Source organism: Antedon mediterranea, chromosome 8 (assembly GCF_964355755.1).
Source record: "Antedon mediterranea chromosome 8, ecAntMedi1.1, whole genome shotgun sequence".
Classification (NCBI taxonomy): Eukaryota; Metazoa; Echinodermata; class Crinoidea; order Comatulida; family Antedonidae; genus Antedon; species Antedon mediterranea.
Window position 1 is genome coordinate 4,742,770 of NC_092677.1, and position 20,910 is coordinate 4,763,679.

At 31.8% G+C, this 20,910-nt stretch overlaps 2 protein-coding genes and 1 long non-coding RNA gene across 3 annotated transcripts in view; 1 reads left to right on the top strand and 2 right to left on the bottom strand.

Annotated features, from left to right (window-relative positions):
* Positions 1 to 175: 175 nt before the first annotated feature.
* Positions 176 to 1,235, bottom strand: LOC140057218 (uncharacterized). Its single transcript, XR_011846887.1, has 3 exons — positions 1,192 to 1,235; positions 558 to 605; positions 176 to 237 (listed from the first exon to the last, which is right to left on the bottom strand). It is a non-coding gene; the product is annotated as an uncharacterized lncRNA (long non-coding RNA).
* A 172-nt stretch (positions 1,236 to 1,407) lies between these two features.
* Positions 1,408 to 7,628, bottom strand: LOC140057169 (uncharacterized). Its single transcript, XM_072102722.1, has 12 exons — positions 7,613 to 7,628; positions 6,917 to 7,237; positions 5,083 to 5,385; positions 4,804 to 4,971; positions 4,427 to 4,521; positions 4,149 to 4,319; positions 3,882 to 3,989; positions 3,537 to 3,647; positions 3,150 to 3,260; positions 2,924 to 3,037; positions 2,683 to 2,793; positions 1,408 to 2,450 (listed from the first exon to the last, which is right to left on the bottom strand). The coding sequence occupies exons 1-12, from the start codon at positions 7,626 to 7,628 to the stop codon at positions 2,316 to 2,318; spliced, it is 1,764 nt and encodes a 587-aa protein (XP_071958823.1). The 3' UTR covers positions 1,408 to 2,315.
* A 1,270-nt stretch (positions 7,629 to 8,898) lies between these two features.
* LOC140057170 (uncharacterized) overlaps positions 8,899 to 20,910 on the top strand; it is a 31,807-nt gene continuing 19,795 nt past the window's right edge. Inside the window, exons 1-8 of the mRNA XM_072102723.1 lie at positions 8,899 to 9,076; positions 12,392 to 12,440; positions 13,229 to 13,558; positions 17,432 to 17,743; positions 17,951 to 18,175; positions 19,663 to 19,746; positions 19,965 to 20,225; positions 20,605 to 20,644. Coding sequence (XP_071958824.1) covers positions 9,029 to 9,076; positions 12,392 to 12,440; positions 13,229 to 13,558; positions 17,432 to 17,743; positions 17,951 to 18,175; positions 19,663 to 19,746; positions 19,965 to 20,225; positions 20,605 to 20,644 — 1,349 coding nt within the window. The 5' untranslated portion in view covers positions 8,899 to 9,028. The remainder of the gene's footprint in view (positions 9,077 to 12,391; positions 12,441 to 13,228; positions 13,559 to 17,431; positions 17,744 to 17,950; positions 18,176 to 19,662; positions 19,747 to 19,964; positions 20,226 to 20,604; positions 20,645 to 20,910) is intronic.

Here is a 20,910-nt window from a genome sequence, read left to right on the forward strand (position 1 = left end):
GCTGTGACATCACCAAGTCAGCTTTCCCAGGTTTTATGTTTAATTTAAAACGTACATTTTGTATCTTCTTATCATCTACAAGGTTTATTTTAGATCTATCTTTATACAGTTCATCCCATTGTATTTGAGGTGTAGTACTAGTAGTAATTACTTGTGAATAATCACAAGTTATCACCACTTCAGCATCACCCTCCTTGGCTGTCTGGTCAGATGTTGTCACTAATTGGCATCGTGATTCTATAAAGAGTATCAAACGTCTAGTCTTTATTAGACAGTAATAGGCTATTAATTGAAAACTGTATATAAGTTGTTTTTTTTTTAAACTTCAATTGAAATTATTTATGAATTCATTCATATATTTAAAAAAATATATTTTGAGATAAAGTTTCTTGATAAAGCAATAATCATACATAACAACATTAAAACGTCCACGTGTTCTTTTTTTGGATTTAACATTCATTTGTCTGTAATTTTAAACAGATACAAATTATAATGCCTTTATCAGACCATATTCTATCGCTTAAAAACTATCATTAGTTAGTACTGAATTAGTTTACCGAATAAAGAGTGTATAACAATTAACAGCACCAACCATACAGTCATATCTGAGGGAAAATAATAATATTTACATTAAATAGGCTTAATTAATCTTTAAGTTCTTATCTATCATGGATGTAGTGTATGCCTTATCTGTTTCACTATTTCACTATCAATAGGCCTAAACAAAAATAAATACAACAGGTATCAGCATCGTCGTTTTTGTCTTCCGCGGCTCACGTAATAATTTCACTACGGTAACTTATCATCATTGATAACGTCTTTAAAAATATAAATGTCGACAACGCGCTCCTCCGTTCCTCTTTCACATAAACAAAATTTAGATTACAATTTTTCATTAGAAACCAATCAATAAGCGCCTAAAACCATTATTACTATTTGAAATTATTTCACCTGAGTTCTACGTGCCATCATAATTAAACCAGTCGACTACTTTAATCGAATTTCAAAGAGTTTTTCAAAGTTAACAAGTATTTTTATCGTCATCGTCATCATCAATCACCATCAGTTTATCAACGTTATTATCAAGATAGCAATCATAATCAAATCACACCTTTTGTTATTTGCTGATCCCTTTGTCGTCAACATCAGAATGTTATTATGGTCATATTGTAAATTACATTAATTACTCACCTCTATCTCTGTATACTAGTCCTGCATGTCTGCGTTTTAACTTTTTACGTAATAAGTTAATAATTACATATACAATCTTTGATATGTAATTTATTTGTTTCGATCTCGTGAAGAAGATAGTTTCAATTATGCTATATCGTATTATCACTGATTTGATTTAATTGGTTACCACACAAAAATAACAACTTTTGTAAACAGTAAACAATAATAGTCTTTATTTATCAAGTCATTTTAATCTTGCTTTGAAACTAACATTTATGAGACAGGTTACTAAGTTCGATCACATAACTCGTTTCCATATATTATATATATATTTCTTCTACCCGAAAAGAGTATTGTTATAAGTTTATTGCTTAAATAGTAGATGGAAAAGAAACTCACTCCACAATTATTGTTGATGGTCTATATACTTGGGTAGGCCTGCGATTCTACAACATGCTTCTGCTTATGTATTATATTTTATACAGCAATATGTGTGTTATGAAATGATAAATACTATAAATAAACTTTATTTCAGCAATAAACACCAACAACTAAAAAGTTATATACCTTTAACATTACAGTCTTTAAAAATGTCTCTCCATATAAAACATTTGTATACAAAAGGGATCTCATTGGCTAATTTGAACTATCCCTTTGGCTTTACTGTTTGTGCTTATATTAAATAAAAATCGTGTAGCACAAAAATAATCCTATATTATGAAACACAAGGGAACTATTGATTGGTTATTATTATATATATATATATTATATATATATATTTTTTTGCTGTACATGGCCTTTAAACTACGCAAGAAAAACAGTACAATTGAGAATAAACTACTTATGTCTACCTATTTTACAATACTCTAATTCCATTAGTAGGCCTAGTCTATAGATGATAATAACGAGAATAAACAAAACATATTTTATACATAAATTACGCTTAAGCAGCTTTCAATTGTTATTGTACTGTAGTCCTATATTATACTTTTGTTTTCGTTATGACTCTCATATAATTGGATACACTCTCGATTAGAGCAAGGTTGCATTTCCTAGTTTAGCATCTATTTTATGTTTTTGTTATTAATTTCAGTCGTGCAGAATAATATAACAATTTGTGTTTGTATTTATTAAGTTATATTTTAGTTATAGAACTTTTGAGAATAATGTGGTTCTTGAGTCTTTCTTTTTTGTGACGTACTAGTAACACTATCACGTGACATATGTCCTTCGTACTGGGGATTTTGAGATTCTATTTCAATCCTTTCTCCTCTTTTCTGAAAACAATAACATTATTGATTATTATTTTGATTAATTGATTTTTAAGTCAAAGCAAATAAGTAAAAATCTTGACAGTATATAAAATAAAATATCAATTTCATTTCATCAAACCCAAAAGACATTTACAATCAATTAATTGTTAAATCAGTTAGTATCACACTCCAATTACTGTAGGCCCACCTCGTCGTTTCAGAATTATTAATTTATAGTGAAATTAAAAATGTTAACCTCTAGTTTGCGCACTTCTTTCTTTGACGCCTTAACGTGTTTATCTTTTTTTCTGTGTTTATTAGAAACTCCATGCAGTCCTTGGTATTGAGGATTTTTTACTTCTATTTCCTAAAAAAATAAGTTAACGTTAGTTGTTTCTGAATATTTTAGGTGATGATGGTGAGGTTAACTTAAATTCGTATTACCCCTATGAAATGAAATACATAATATCCCAATTTATTTATTTTTTAATACATACTACTTTATTAGACGTAGGCTTGGTATATCCATCATCGTCCACGCAAGAGCTTGCTGACTCTTTCACACCTTGGTACTGAGGATTTTTGCATTCGATTTCTATGACTTCTTTTTCCTAAAAAATTAGTTCCTAATCGTTAATTATAAAGGTATTGTTAAATATGTGGCGATGCCCAGTGACGTTATGGTTCGTTTAAAATGTTTAATTGTACTTTTGAAATACATACTATTTTAGACGTAGGCTTGACATATCCCTCGTCATCTATGTCAACACCAGGGACTGCTGAAACTTGCAGTCCTTGGTACTGATGATGTTGACTTTTGAATTCTCTTTCTCTCTGTTAAACAATAGATGGTCATGATCGTTAGGCCCAAACATAAATAATTTGTATATTTTGCTTTCAAAGGTGTATCTTCTTAAAAGTGTCTTAGAAATACGAAAATAACTAAACTAAATTTTAACTTGACTTGGTTAAAGTTAGGAACTCACTATTGACCTTAACTACGATTCTGATTTCAACTCACTCAACTACACATCAATTTGTAGCCAGGGAATGGTAACCATTTTCGTTGATCACCCATGTTTCTATTAGTGACTTTTCGATACATACTACCTTATTAGACGTGGGTCTAACATATCCCTCGTCATCTAAGTCGACATCATTGTTTCCCGAATTAACTTGCAGATCTTGGTACTGATGACGTTCAGGCTCGCTTAATCCTCTCTGATAAATAAATGGTTTGTGTTAGTATTATTGATGTTTAGTTGTGGTATTTGTATATATAATTATGAGGAAAAAAAATTTAAATAGCACAATTGACTTTAAGATACAATTTTACTTCCCGCTCTCATTTACACATACTGTAACTTTTTCTGTAACGCTTTGATCGGTCATGTGGATATTAGGGACTATAAGTTGAAATAGTGTCACTTAAGTACTAAAACGCTGTGATGATACCTCAATGGCCTTGGTGTATCCTTCGTCATCTATGTCGACATCACAGTTTGCCGAAACCTGCAGATCTTTGTACTGATGGTGTTGAAGTTCGATTTCTCTTACCTCTTTCTGTTAAACAATAGATGTTGCTTGTGTAAATATTGATGTTTAGTTTTATATACTCTGCATGACATGTATATGGAATAATAAGTAACTAAACTAGTGAACGTGACTTCACAAAAGCTATCAAATGGGTTGTTTGTTGTTAGGCCTACATAGAAAGTTTACCTGTATTCTTGTCCTGGATCTTGCTTTATTTGACGTCCTGGCAGCACTAGCCTCCACTGTAGGACCTTTGTTGAGCTCTTTGTAATCTCCAGAATTTGCAGAAAATTGCAATGCTTGATATTGTTGAGGAATTTGAGATTTTGAAAGGATGTCTTCTTTTATTCGTTTTAGCTATACAAATATCGGTAAACACAGATACTATCTAATTAAAGTTTATCTGTGCTTTCAATTATTATAAGTTTCAAGAAAGTATTTCATAAAAATTTAAAAGTACTTACATAGATATATCGGGTTATTATAAACGTAGGCACAGAGCAAAGAATTGCAGTTATTGCTAAAGTTATCAATATACTAATTGCATACGAACAACCACCTGTAAATGTCAATGTAAAATTTTGAAATAATGTTATCCACCAAAAAATGTTATACTTCAGAAACAATTACAAACGAAATCACACAATTTCATACATGCAACGTGCATCAACGTGCACAATATTCATCTAAAGTAATTTAATATTAAATTAAAACATTATTCTTCAACGAAGCAAGTGGGAGTTAGAGTTTGTCATATTGTTATTACTTTCGTCGTGGTCGTCGGCGTGTTGTCATTAACAAAGAAATTACACTCGATAGGGTGTGTTGTAATTAAAATTACCTGCTGTGTTTTTTTCATTTTCTGCATAAAATGTAAAACTTGTTTGACATATTTTATTAGTTCCTAAAGATGATGAATTTTGTATTATCAGTACTGCTGGCGGTTTCGGATAGTCCTCTGCTGTACATGTTACAAGATCATCTTCAGGTTTAAATGTTACAATGATATCTAAACAAAACGAGTAATATAACCTTGAGTACTGTTAATGTTCTTTATTCTTTATTTAGGGTCCCAAAAATATATTATTGAATTATTGTATATTTTATGAACTTTATATACCATATATATACAACTGTCTTCCTTCACTTGTTTTAGCATCATCTCCTTTAAACTGATCACTTTCTGCTTTACATGTATATCTGCCACCATCTTCTTCAGTAGCTGATTTAATCTTAAGAACTGACTCTGTACTGTTATTTGCAATATCATATCTAGAAGGGTTGTTGGTGTTGACTGTATGTCCATCTTTATACCAAGTAATGTAAGGAATAGGATCACCATCATGTTTAATACAGGTAAAGGTCACTGATTGACATTCATTGATGACATTTGCTGACGCAGAAAGAAGTGGTTGATCCAAGTCTGAGAAAAATTTAATAAAGTATCCATGTTACAAACTTGTTCTAAATGTTTGTAACAATATACTTACTTATTTGTTTCTAGTTTTACATATCTTCGATCTTACTTTTTACATACAATATATACCGTAATTTTAGAAATAAATACATGTATCTATATGATAATTTGGGTTTGTTATTGTAAAACTCGTTAGTGGGTGAATGGATGACGCCCTATAAATATCACAATGTGTATTAGATGTAGTTCCATGTAAACCTTTTGATTTCGTTTTTAAAGCGGTTTTAATTTTTCTATAAAATACATTTTACAAAATACAAATTAATGAATGAGCTCACGCTATTCCACCTGGTATAGTACATTCTTCCGGCAAGAGAGACACGTTCGACAATCATTCAACGTTCAGTCCGTAAGTACCACCATTGTTCAATGCTTATTTCTGATATCACAATTAACCCTACCCCTCCCCACCTCCTGTTTTATGTGTAACACTTTAAATAAGATTCATGCACGGTTTTATTAGGTTATAGAATTGTAATGTAGGCCTACTATAGGTAGTAGAAACTCTCGTTACAAGTTACATCGGCACGCCTTCTCCCCCTAATTGAATTTTGTGCCAATTTCTGATATACAACAAATCCGCAACGCTTGTTTAATGTTACAAACGATAGACCTAGATTCGCGTAGGCCTACTGTATTAATATTAGGCTTTTGGGTAACAAATGTCAGCACCCAAATCCAAGTATTCGAGTCATGTGAAAGTTACTGGTACTGGTAGCGAATTGTGTACATATTTCTTTAAGGTACACTTTTTATAACAACATTCATGTACTGCATACAGTATTCTTACTTTTACAACAGAAGCCATGGCCTAGGCTCAATCAGACACGATTGTCATTGCATCCAAATCCACTTTCAATTTGGGTAATTATACTGGCACTTCACCATATTCAACTTTGTGCATATTTTAAAAATATATATAACCCGCCTCATTTGTGTGTAACAATTTATTAACATTCATGTACAATAAAAGTATAAATATATAAATTATGTACTAAATTGTGTATTTTTTTCTATCATTAATCAGACAGAAATGACAAACGAAAATCAAGCTAGAATTGATAAGGCAATAAAGGATTTCGGAAATGTGTCGAGATACAACAACATGTACTAAACAAAATCTCATATAACCAAGAAAAAATGTTCCCTTTTTAAAACTCTTTATACTCTCTCCAATCCAATGATTCCTCTTAACTGATTGAAACATTGTAGGCCTAGATTCAGTACTGAATTACTTATAATAAATAATAAGTATATGTAGTTGGCATATTTGATTTGTGTTAATAAAAAACCATCATTATGTTTTTCATTGTACAATAATAATAAAAATACTGTATATATAATATATATATTTTTTTAATGTATATATTTATATGTAAAGAATTGATTATATTCTACTAAATTTATAATATAATAAGGATTGAGGGAGATACTCGTTGTGCATTATTCATATAAAGGAAGTTATGTGTTAACTTACAATATACAGTTAGTATAGATGGATTTGATCTTTTAATTTCACCATCTATTGTTTGTATCTCGCACTGAAATGTTCGTTGAGAATCATCTCTGATTGGTAGTGACATCACTAAGTCTGCTTTCCCAGGTTTTATGTTTAATTTAAAACGCCCATTTACTAGCTTCTTATCATTCACAAGGTTATATGTAGATCCATCTTCATCTAATGCATCCCATTGTATTGCAGCAGGTGTAGGAGTAACTCTTGAATGATTACAACTTAATACCACTTTAGTATCACCTTCTTTGGCTTCCTGGTTAGATGTCAGTTGACCATGTGATTCTAACAAAATAAATTGTGTTTATTATTGTTTTGGTCCGTTTATGCGAACTACAAACATACCACGATGGTATCATTTTAAGTTGAAATTCATTCTCATTCATTCGTTCGTTCTTGTCGTCTCACATTATAAGTGGTCAACGTAATGAAGATAACGTTTTCTGGCATATGCACAACTTTACCTACCAGTTTGTCATGGTTAAAATTAATTAATTACAATTAATAAATAGGCATATCAATACATTTAGCGTTTTATACTATAATTAATTTACCGTCAAATGAATGTATAACAATTAGCAGCGTCAACCATAATGTCATTTGAAAAAAATGACGATCTGAAAATCTGAAACGATGTCTACCCTCCTTCCAACCTTTTACTTAACACCCTCCTCATCTCTTCTGTTTCCCAACTGAGCTCTTAACAGCCCCCGCTAAACGTTATTTCTTCAAATTGGCTGCTTTGCCTACCAAACTTCCACCAATGCCGTTCCTGATAATATCAGTTGTATATTGTCAGAACTCAGCACGGAGGTGGTCTATGAAATACGCGATTTTCTACTAAAGGTAAGGACAATTAAATTATTTTGTTCCTCGACCTTTCTTTCAATTTTTAAACAATGTTATAGTTAGAAAGCGCCTACGTTTACTTTAACAAAATTCCCAATTACATAATATGTTATGTTGATATGTATAAACTCTTTTAAATTAAACTTCAACTCAAACGATTTATTGCTAGTAGATAGGCCTAAATAAGTTTTTTTTTTACCATTTTAACGATTTTATTTTATTTTTTATTTGAACAATATTTAATTTATACACTTAACTTGTTCTGAATATTCATATTTTATGTGTTTGTATTTATATGTTTTATGGAGAGTCCTTAATGAAAAATTCCTTTACTAGAACTGGATAGGCTACCCTCATTAAAGATGGTAATAGATAAGTAAATGCAAATAATGAAAGGACGTGTCTGTAATAGTAATAATAAAAGAAATAGGCTAAACAAGACGAATGATGGCTTACATACCCTTTATAAAATAAGAATAAAAAACAACTTACATTCTTGGTCTAGGCGCAACCTATGTCTATAGCTATCATCAATTGCTTTATTATTCAACAGAGACTAGAACTTGATGTCGATCAGCTTTTCGGTGAAAACAAGTGGAAATTACTGAAATTTATAGAGGGCAGCAACCAAAAGTATGATCATTATTTTGAGAGAGGTATATCAAAGAACTTATAACACAAGAATCTCCTGTTCTTCAATTTGCATTCAAAACACAGTATCGGAAGTACAGGGTTAAAAGGTCAAACTGGGCGACGCCTTTTCACAGCATGGAGCAGCGCCCCCTCCAAACTAGGAAGTCAATTACTCTACCCCCACTAGAGTATTAGCAGATCCCCTCTATGATTTTGACTTTCTAATTTGATGCGGGCGCCCTACTCCTCAGTCAATTACTCTATCCCCCCTAGAGCATTAGCAGATCCCCTCTATGATTTTGACTTTCTAATTTGATGCGGGCGCCCTACTCCATGGCTCACATCAATGGCGCCACCCATAGCTCTATTCTATCCCACAATGCCTTTCGAAATTGTTACGCGCTTCGGACGAACAGGAGATTCTTGTGTTATAAGTTCTTTGGGTATATTCAAAGATATTCAAAGCGTCATTTCGACGACACCGCCACACCCCTTAGTTACGCTTCCCTGCACACAGCATTGTTTTGTATGATTCAACAATGATCGAAAGATGTCTTCCATTTGGTGAAAAAGGCGTCTGCTAGCTAGGATATTATGGCAGTAATTGGTAGTAGTAGGAGGCAGCCTTGGTCTAGGTATAAAGTGAGTGGATTATTGAACATCATCATCATTTTATCTTTTTAGGGTGCTAGGCCAAAAACAGGATCTCCTAAAAACATTCTGCGCGACGGTCGGCGGTGATGATGAGAGGCGACCATGCAGAACCTCTGTTTGATAGTAGGCCTAGGCCTAGTCTAGATTAGGCCTTCTACTAGTACTAGGGCTAGGCTTAGCTACGTACTAGGCTAATAGAGGGTGTGTGACCAAAACGGCCGCCGACTGCAACGGCCGCCAACTGCAACGGCCGCCAACATTTTCTATGGGACGCCAATCAATACCGCCTGGCCTATCTATACTAACTGTATGACCGGTTGGGCCGCCGACAGGTTGAGCCGCCGCTAGTTTCTATGAAACGCCCAACGCGTCTTTTACTATGGCCTATATAATGCAATGATTACAAATACAAACGTGCAAAAAAGTAACGTATAACATTTGGCGCCTAACATTTTATTGTTTTTCAAGGTTTTAACAGTTAATCTAATACAATCTAAATGTATAATTACATACTGTAGGCCTACTTCATTTTGTTGTTTTTATCAAAGTAACGTATACAAGTTTATTGTTTTTACCAGTTAATCTAATACAATAAAATATATAAAATTATGTAATTAATGTACAATTTCGTTTTTTTATCATAGCAAAGTAAGTATACAATTTACAAAAAGGTTCAAATAGTTAATCTACAATCAAATACATAACTACTTAACCTACAATTGTGTTGTTTTTATCATAGAATAATATAAATTTATTATAAATACTGTAATGATGATATATTATTTTTCACAATTTCTTATTTTCTAGCTACAGTACTTTAATCATACATACAAGTTTTACACAAGTTCAAGACCTGAAGATTTGTTGTGGTATCGGTGGTACTTTAACATGTTCCAACATTTCAATTTACAAAAGAATTGCTTTACCTGATTAGGGAACCCTAACCCTATATTGTATTTTATATATATAAACATTATTTCAATTTTAATTTTATTTCCACAATATAATAAAATACATAGATAAATGCAATGAAGTGATTATGTGGGTGAGTCATATAACAACTTTAAGTTTGACCCACCCCGAAATATAACATTGAATACGAAAAAGAAAAAAAATATACATAAACTAATAATAAATAAAAGAAAACAAAACTACAATTTCTATTTAAACCATATTATTCAATCTTAACTGGTATATTTATTTATTTATGGTGGGATAGAGACTGAAAATTCATCATTAAAACATAAAAATTCTTGACTTAAATCATAATCAACATTATTGTAAATATAATTAATTACATAAAACAAAGATAATTACATTGATATTGTTAATTGTTATAAAAATGTTTCAGGCAACCCCCTATCCTATGTCCCGATCGTACATCTTCAATTTTATGATCGCTGTATATATTTGATAACAGGACTTTTGTTATCGAAAATATTGTAAAAAGTTAGTTAATCATGATTTCATGCGATTATATTCTTCGAAATACATCTCTACATAAAAATCTCAAACTTTAAAGTTTTTGTTTGGAAAAAGCTTGTCCCGCAGTTTTGTGTCATTTCCGTCACATAATTTAAATGTGCCCCGTCTACAGTTTAATGAACGGCGGGGAAAAACTTGACTGTGCATTGTAAACATGCGAAGATATTGAAATAAAACTAGCAGCACATCATTTTCAATAAAAGAGGAAAAAAGCTAATAAAACGAGGTTTTAGAAAAATTACAGTTGCGTACCTTTATTGAATGTCATATCCGAACGGTATAGAACTCATTAAATAATTATAATTTCTGGTTTTTTTTCAACTGGAAGTACAAGTTATTCATGGTATCTAGAAGTATGCAATCCGTCTCCGCTGTCAGACATGCCTACGATGTGATCCTAGGCTGTCCAATGCTAAATACATCATCTCCGTCACGGTCAGCTCCGTCACATTTCCCAATGTTTCGTTGTGACGGAGATGACGGCCCGTGACGGATATGACTTTTTGTTATTGCCAGGGCCTTTTTTGTTGTACATTTGTTTTGTATATCTTTGTTATGTTATTACATTGTATATCTATGTGACTCTGGTCAATAAACATAATCAAATCATATCTTAAAGTCATCTCCTTCACATGATTTTTTAAGTTCGTCATATCCGTCACGGTTTCATCTCCGTCACATGGATATTTTATCCTTTTAAATCCTGAAATATTTAAGTAATGAACGCAATTATGTGGTATATTGAAATATAAACAATATTCTTCTACTATGTCAATGGATAGTAATATTAGTTCAACAGAATTTTGTAAAACATCAGTGACAGTCATACTATTTTTTGAAAATTATTATTTTTTGGAATAGTAAATGGTTTTGAACGTATAACATCATACTAATAAATGTTAAAACAATCATTTTGTTATTAATAGAGACAAAAATAATATATAGTATCAAAGAATTAATAATGGAAATAATTTTATATTTCCTAAACCGTTATTTTTTCTATCTTTGTATATTCCATAAATGTGACGGAAATGACAGTAACATTGAACCATGTATTTATAAATACGAATAAAATACGAAATATATAATAAAGATTGCGCCAAACACACGCTTGCCATGTAATACATGTTCATTTATCTAAATAAACTTTAAAAATTTAAAAAATGCAAATTTTAAAATCGATTTTTTATAAACCTGAAATTAGACACTTACTGAAGAATGACCCATATAGGCCCTATATATATATAAATTATCTATTATCTTATTTACAGAATTAAAATTAAATTTAATATTTATAAATATAATGAAACAATCACGATTTTTAATCCCGTTATTTAATTTTGGTTACACAGTATTATTTAAAAAAAAATATCTCTGTACTATATATACCGTAGTACAGGGATTTATTTATATGACAAACATTAGTATTTCAATGACACAAGTTTAAGAATATTTAATTTTAACAATTAGACAGACCTACTTTACATACAGTACTTTCACAATGTGTCGAACATCACTATTAAACTTGTTAGGTCGTAAATTATAATATAAAACAACGAGCACCGCCGATAGCGCGCAATTGGCGTTTCATAGAAAATAATGTTTTTCTGGCGGCAGCTCAACTTGGTGGCAGCTCAACTTGGTGGCGGCTCAACTTGGCCTAATCCGTTTGTAGGCCTTGGCCCTAAGGCCCACCCTAGAGTGTAATCTAGGCCTGCACTACGGTACTACAAAATTACTACAAGGGCTGGCCTATAGAAACGTGTAAACTGACTAATTTTTGCAGATTAATAATTCAATAAAACTGTTCTATTTCAGTGTTTTGTAGCTGTGTATTATTTTGTAATCTATTTTGCTACGGTAAATGGTAAGATCATGATTGTTATTAAAAATTTTTATTTTTTTTTTAATTTCTTTTGTTTTATTTAGAAAAAAATGCGTATTATCTATTTATCGTCACCGTCCTATACTAGTGTAAACAGGCATTTACAAAGAATTTTGTTTCAAAATTGCATGAAACAAATAGTTTATAGTCAACTCTATTATACACAGTAGTTAAAAAACATCCGTTAGGCAAAAACAGCTTGATGTCCGACAACCATTTTTAATGTATATAATGTATATATATCTAAATTACAGACTTCTAAGGCATTTTTTCTTCAGGTTACAGTACGCCATTTATTAGTATATTTTTGTATTAAAAATAAGTGCAATTTCCATGAACCTAGCATGGTGGGTCTGAGGTAAACACCCCATCACACCTCCAAATATTTATGATACTTTCCAAAACTGCGTGATTCGTGAACAGATTTCTACTAGAATGTAATTTACAATAAAAAAAACAAATACCGGTAGCTAAAAACTCATTTTTCACAAGCATTTTTTCATTTATTTTCAAAAAGTAAAAATGACTTTGCATGCATAATAAGTTAAAACAGGCCAACAAAACCCAACTACAGTAATAATTAATAGTGGGTGTGCAAAATTTGTCCAGTTTGAATGAGCATTTTTTTTACTCTAAATTAATCATAATTCTTTGCTGTTCCTAACTGTATTTTCACTCTAATTATTATTTAACATACCATGTACAGTAGGCAAGCCCATCAACCATCTAGAAGTGTATTGTTAAATAAACTCATGATTTGGTATTTTCAGAAGCTCATGGTCAGTTGGTGACAACTTCTGACCAGATAGCCAAGGAAGGTGATGCTGAAGTAGTGATAACTTGTGATTATTCACAATTTACTTCTACTGCACCACTTGCAGTACAATGGGATGAACTAGATGAAAATGGAACAAGCACTAACATTGTAAATTATCTGAAGATAGAAAATGGCCGTTTTAAATTAAACAAAACACATGAGAAAGCCGAATTGCTGATCTCACAGCCAATGCGATCTGATTCTAAACGAATATTTAAGTGCGAAGTACAAGAAAAATATGGGAATATTGAACCATCAAATCCAGCAACTCTAACTGTATATTGTGAGTTTAACAGGTTAAATTTATATACTCGTACATTAATGACACCTATGCTTGTTTTTTAATTGGTTGATTTTTTGTCTTTTTATTTTAATGTTAATTTTAGTTCCATTCTAATAGAAAAATTATCTTCAATACTTCTATCCAACATAAGCATAGAGAGCATACTCTTCATTGCTTTGTTCCATTGCCAAAATCTAAAATCTTTTGCATACATTAATTATGAGGAAATACCTCGTATAAATTTTCTTTATACATTTCATTCAGCACATACATACTGAATGTGAGTATTTATCTGGTGTTAGACTCAAACTAAATCACTGTTGAAGTTACTGTAACAAAATAATGTATTATTTTTAACTTAAAGTTAAATAGCCTGTGAAAAACACTATATTCACAGTCGGCCACAAACAGTACATGGCATTTTGTGTATGATATCTTGCAAGGATGAATATGTCTTTTACACGTTCATTTATGTACAATGTTTTTCTCAGACTTAGGGCGCGTTTATACAACACACTATTACACGCATATTCAACATGCCTACGAGAAGTGTGTTGTATAACACCGAAGAGATTCCGTGTAATGAGATTTTAATTGCAAAAAAGGCTACTTGGCTGAATCCTAAAATGTTGTGGATTCTCGGTTGTTGTTGGCGTGTTGGAAGTGTCCTCAGTGTATTGTTTTGACCTCTCGTTAAATATAAGTATGTGCTGTGAAAATGTTGACCAAATCTAGTAGATAATTGTGCTTTTTTTGCATTTTAACTGATTTAGCACTTAAAGCCCCATTCCCTACGTTTTTTAGATTTAATTTAAGATCACAAACTATATTTAATGTAAAAATAATACTATATGGTCCTATTGCGATAACTTTTTTCGTCTTTAAACGGTTAAAAATGTGAAAAATAAGTCGATTCTAATAATTATAGCGGCCCGCTATAAATCCCAAAATGCATTGCGCGCGGATTGATATTTTTGTTTTTCACCTGTAATTCGCCCACTTTTCGATCGATCGTGAGGCCAAAACAAATGGAAGACTCCTAACTTTTCAGCGAAAATACCGGGTTTTCCCCAATTTGTATCAACGGAGTCTGGCAAAAATAGAAAGACAATTAATGCAGCAACTATACAACGTCAGGCTAGGTATATAGCTAGCGTACGATGTTCGTACGTTACCGATGTTTACCAGCTAGGCCTACAAAACTAAGCCTAGCTAGGCTAGGCCTAAGACCGTCCACGAGAGGTCGATCGCCGCGAGCTACTTAGGTAGTGCATTGTTTTTCACTTTTTATCATAATTTACCATAAAACGTACATTTAAGACAAGGAATGACATGGTTTAATGTTTTTAAAGTGATATATATGTATTATTTTCCAAAAAACGTCCAAAATTGCAGGGAAGGGGTCTTTAACATTAACGCTAATTAATGTTGGCATAATTTGGAAAAATGTAGTTTTATCCTAATTCTAAAACATTATTTTTTTTATTTCAAAAGCAGATTTAAAAAATCAATAACTGAATAAACTGAATTTTAAACGAAATCATCCATTTTATTAAAATCCTTAATAAACTAATATTAATTCATTTTGCATGCGATTATCTACATATAAATTTACGTAAGGGCAAAATTCGGTAAATCTCGGTTTATTTCTAGAATTTCTACTCGATGGTATATAAAGTTGGTTCATACTTTCGGTACTGATTTTAACCATCTGATGTAACCCTGTTTACTAATTAAATTGAGTTAGGTAATTAGTTATTGACGATTAAAACGAATTTAGGTTCAACGATTTGCCCCAAATAGGGGTGTTTTCCGATCGTGGTATACACTGTCTAATGGATGTCCATCTTGAAAAATACCCGCCACAAAAATACGAGGAGGCTTCGCATTTTCCTATCTCCTCCTACGATAATTGTTTTTAATAGCTGAAAACTGGTTGAACAGCTAGAGTACAGCATCATAATGTTGAAGACAGGCCGATTTTCTTAAAAAAATACTATTTTGATAGATATAATATACGATTATACAAATGTATTGATTTGCGATGAATGGAACATTCCAATCTCTGTTTCACAAGTGTCTATTCCCTCAGGCGTCGTAAAGGCAAGTACAGCACTGTATACTCGAAATTCGATCCATTTTTGTTTTCAATCTGTGCTGCAGAGGTTGGATATAATTTTTTTTAAACGGATAATGAGCTAGCGTTTTCACTCGCCGTATATTATGTACAAATCTTTATTATTGCAGTTAAACCACCCACATCATCACCTTTCCCTCACTGGCATGAGTAGCGTTGTAAAACCAGTAGAGAATAGGCCTACGGTACATCACATGCCCTAAACGCAGAACAACTTTGGTGGGTAGGGTAGGAACCAACTTAAGTATGAATTGGCTCTAAGAAACAATTGAAAACCATTAGGCCTACTAATTAAGTTGAGTTAGATAATTTAATATTTATTGACGATTAAATCGAATTTATGATTTTCCCCGAGTAGAGGTGGTTTTCACAAATTGTTTTACATTATATTATAAACATATACACGTCGTAGTGATGTATCGTTACATGTGCTGTACTATTTCAATCGACTAGGACGGTGATAGTTTCAACAAAGTATTACATCGCAATGTTTTACTGTGTTTAGTGGTATATTATTTGTAAAACATGAAAGCAATTAATATTTCGTTACTAAATGGATAAAGAATATATTTTAACATTGTTCCTCTTTGCACCCATCCTCTTCCCCATCCCTCAACCCTAATGTTACATACAAAACACAAATTAAGTTTGTTTAAATTTGACTTAAACAATTGGTCTTATTTTGTGACAAGTTTCTCTTTCGGAAGTAATAGGGTGCTAATTTTAGTTGAGTACATAAATCACAGTGTCTATTTATTCGTTCCTGTACACGACATGTATTATTGTCCTGCGGTACGTACATTTGAAATCGCCAGTTTTTTAACGCTGAAATTATTATGTATTCGAGAACCATCTGTGGGCACGACCTAGATGGTACGCGAGCGTACCATCTAGTATATACAACTTAGGATTATGGTATAACACGGTATTACGATTTAATGTATTACTGCAAGGTTTTTGTGGGGTTGACCTTGGCCCGTGCAACACGCTAAAAATTAAAGACGTGTTCAAATTGAGGGTGTTGTATAAACACAGCCTTAGAGGATCCGAGTCTGTTTGCCTCAACAAGCACTGTCTATGAAGGTCAATCAGTGACCTTTACCTGTAGTAAATCTGCATAAAAGAATAAATATATACATACAATGATTTAAAAACATGAATTTCACTTAATATGGTCAAATACAAAATTTGGCAAAATTCTTCCATAAAAACCAGGAAGACTTTTTTCAGTAGTTAGGTAGTTAACCTAATGTAATAACATGTTGGTGACTCCCTAGATGGTGAAAAAAGATGGTGGATATATGGTGGAGAATTTTTGCTATAGCATGAAAATAAAAATCTGAAGTTGAATAAAAATATCAGAAATGTAATATTCAAGTTATATTACCTATATTTAGTCATCTGATAACATTTTTTACCACACCGTTTATTTTTCATAGCTTTTTAAAATGCCTCTCTATTTACAAAATGTGTGCACAAACGAATAGAGATTTTACTGTGTAATTTGAACTATCCCCCCACTGATAAGAAAGTGCTTATTTTCAACAAACTTGTGTAACACAAATAAAATCCCAAACATTATGAAACATAGGGGAAACTATAGATCGATAATTATTGGAATGTATGATCAATAGAAATTTTTTGCCCGCACCTGGCCTTTAACAACATTTATGATTTTTACTCTGGAAAATCTATTCTTAAAATACAATTTATATTTTCTTCCTTTTAATAATCAGACTTGGATCAACCACTTCTTGATGCCTCAGCAAGTACTGTCTATGAAGGTCAATCAGTGACCTTTACCTGTAGTATACCTGATGGTGATCCTATTCCTCACATTACTTGGTATATAGATGGACAGACAGTCAACACCAACAACCCTTCTAGATATGAGATTACCAATAATAGTACAGGGTCAATTCTTAAGATTAAATCAGTTACTGGAGAGGATGATGCAGGGAGATATACATGTAAAGCAGAAAGTGATCAGTTTAAAGGAGAGGATGCTAAAACAAGTGGAGGAAAAGGCTTGAATATAATTGTATATTGTATGTACAAAGTTAACTTTGGAGAATAAATCAATAATTTATCAATATTAAATCAATATTATTTTCATATGAATGATACACACATGCATTATGTGGTCAATATTACTACAAAAAATGGTTTTATGACAACATTGTTATCATATCTAGTGTCTGCTATAAAACAATCATTCAATCAATGTAAAATTGTTTAATTTATGTCTTTTTTAGATATTAATGTTACATATGAATATAAAAGTGGATTTGCAACCTGTACAGCAGAGGGCCATCCTAAGCCATCATCAGTATTGATATTACAAGATGGAGAAGAGGTTAAGAAAGAAAATAACACAGCAACTATAGAAATTAATGATGAGATATGTCAATCAAATCTTACATGTTATGCAGAGAATGGAAATCTTAATAAAACAATGACACTAGAGAACTGTACAGAAGGTATACCAATTGTTTTACAGATAGTTTAGATATTTACTTTATTAATGTTCCTCAATTTAAAAACTGAGACTTTGACTCATAGCATCTTTTAAATTCTTCTGCAAATAAGCTTCCGTCTAGGTTCAAATTTAGATCTAAGTAATCTTTTTGCACTGATAAAGTCCCATAACATTAGGGCTTGACATAATGTGTAATTCTGTTGATTCAAATATTTGTGTTAAATCATCAAATGGCAATCTAACATGGTTGACAACAGTTTAGCTGGTGGTGTAATATATGTAGCATAGTAAAATTACTTTATAGTAGTTTAAGGGAGGAAGATGTTAAAAATATTATTACCAAGCTTCCTAACAAGACCAGTCCCTTAGATCCCATTCCCACATGGATATTAAAGAGTTGTTCTGACGTTTTATTGCCGGTCATCAACTCTTTTGTAAATAATTATTTAAGTAAAGGGCCATTTCCAAAAATTCTTTGATTAAGAAATCAAAATTAAATCCAATGTTTTAAAGAATTATCGTCCAGTCTCTAACCTTCCTACCTTATGTAAGATTATAGAGTATCCAGCCATTTCCTGCTTTATATGAGACGCATTGTGCCTCGATGGTGGAATTGCCTACATGATTGGGTTCGTGAGGCTTCTATTTTTGCAATATTTTAGGAAACAACTTAAAACGCATCTTTTTCCAAAACTTTTGTAATTACCTCCGCCAAGGAGGTTATGTTTTCACCCCTGTATGTTTGGGTGTGTGTGTCTGTGAACAGCCTGGAGGCCACAGTTTTCATCCGAATCTGGCCAAATTTGGCCTCAACAGCTCGGACGAGTTCTATTGTGAAGGGGAAAGGTCATAGTTCAAGGTCACAGTTCAAGGTCACAACTAACAAAAACTATTTTACTGCCTAGAGACCACAGTTTTTATCCGATTCTCACCAAACTTAGCCACAATCATCAATGACTCATCATATAACTGTAGTTAAACTGTGAAGGGTCAGGGTCAAAGATCAAGGTCCACAAAAAAAAACGAAAAAAAAGAAATAAAAAAAAAAAACCTCAGCAGGACTTGAACCAGCGATCTCAACTGTGAGAGGCTGGATAAATTACCATTGCACCAAACTCTCATCCACTTATTTGTAGTGTGCAGTTAGCCTATTTACACTTAAAACTAAAAAAAAAATATTAAAAAATATATATTTTTTCCGGGGACATTTTATGTAGGGGAATTTTACAGTAGCGGAGGTTTGTACTCTCGGAGTACCCTCTAGTTTGCAGATATATTAGACACACCCTAGGAAAATAATTTTAACCAGTGTCTATAAAAATCATATTGCTAGACTGTATGAGAGTATGTTTTTAGAAATATCATATCTAATTCAGTTACAATTTGAATAATGGTTTTTTTAAATTCAAGCAATAGTTTACTTCCAAAGAAACATTTCTTATACAACTTTAATGAATATAATAATGGAAGTGTAAATCATTTTATTAGGTATTTCAGAAGATTCAGGATCATTGTACATCATCCTAGTTGTTTTGATTGTTTGTCTGTTACTATGGATACTGCTTCTTGTTTGTAAGTAAAATATCTTATCCCTAAATTATTATTTTAATTAGTTTACGTCTTTTTGAATAGCAAAGACAAATTCCATGGTATTCAAATGTAAATTTATTATATTTTTAATTGCCCTTTACATTACTTTTTATGAATGTTGCTTCTCCTCTTAGAAAACATAAGACTATGTGTAAGGATAGAAGATACAGATTATAATTTGATATGTAATTTATTTTTAGATTTTATGTATTACAAGAATATTGAGTGGAACAATACAGATATTAATACAGTGACAGTTGAAGGTGGTGAACCAGTTATGATGAGTTGGAAATACCGTCCAAGTATTGCAAGATTCAAGACTTTTGAAATAACAAAAGAAGACAAAGTGCTTGGTTCAAATCAAAAGCAATTCAGTAGTTGTAAAACCGTCTGTCAGTTTGTCTGTTATTGCTGTGCTTACTTTTGTGGATTCTTTTGTATTGAATACTGTGACAAATCATGTAAGTTATTACATATTTTTTATTTATCCTAAAGAAAGTATATTATTATTATTATATCATACCATTTTATTTGATGGGGTTTTTTTTCCATCATCATTTGAATAATGTAATTATTAGTTTTTATTGTAATTGTTTTGACAATAATAAGATGTAATTTGTAAATAATGATTTTATATTCAATTTTCAATTAATTTAATTATTTTCCTTTTTAATGAAATGTTTTAGGTACAGTTTATACAATTCACTTTGTAGTAACATCTAGGGCATTTTAACAACGAGAGAAAATTGATTTGATTCTTAAAAACCCCAGCTGTATTTGTCCGATTTAATATATTCTATTAATAGTTAATACATTATACTCTTTTGTTTCATGTCATAGTTGAATACAACATTAAAGATAAAATGAAACATTTAAGCAGGTGAGTTTAGGTTTTTTCACCATTGTAACATGATGATAAGAAGTTGGTTTTCCAAGTGGTTAGGACACTTGACTGTCATATAGAGAGACCTGGGTTCAATTCCCGACAACTCCCAGTTTACTCAGCTGTAAATGAGTACCTGGTTGAAAATACTAGAGAGGATAAGGCGGCGTGGAAAGAAACTGGCCACCCTACCACATAATGCCGAGGCTTAGTAAAATGAGCTCCTAACAGCTCATTCTTCTACGTTCAGAACCAAATACTGA

What these genes read in the sequence shown, in the direction of transcription:
- LOC140057169 (XM_072102722.1), bottom strand. An exon ending in AAATGAAAAAAACACAGCAG is followed by an intron (nt 4,522 to 4,803) that starts GTAATTTTAATT and finishes TGACATTTACAG; the next exon opens with GTGGTTGTTCGTATGCAATT. An exon ending in TAATAACCCGATATATCTAT is followed by an intron (nt 4,320 to 4,426) that starts GTAAGTACTTTT and finishes ATATTTGTATAG; the next exon opens with CTAAAACGAATAAAAGAAGA.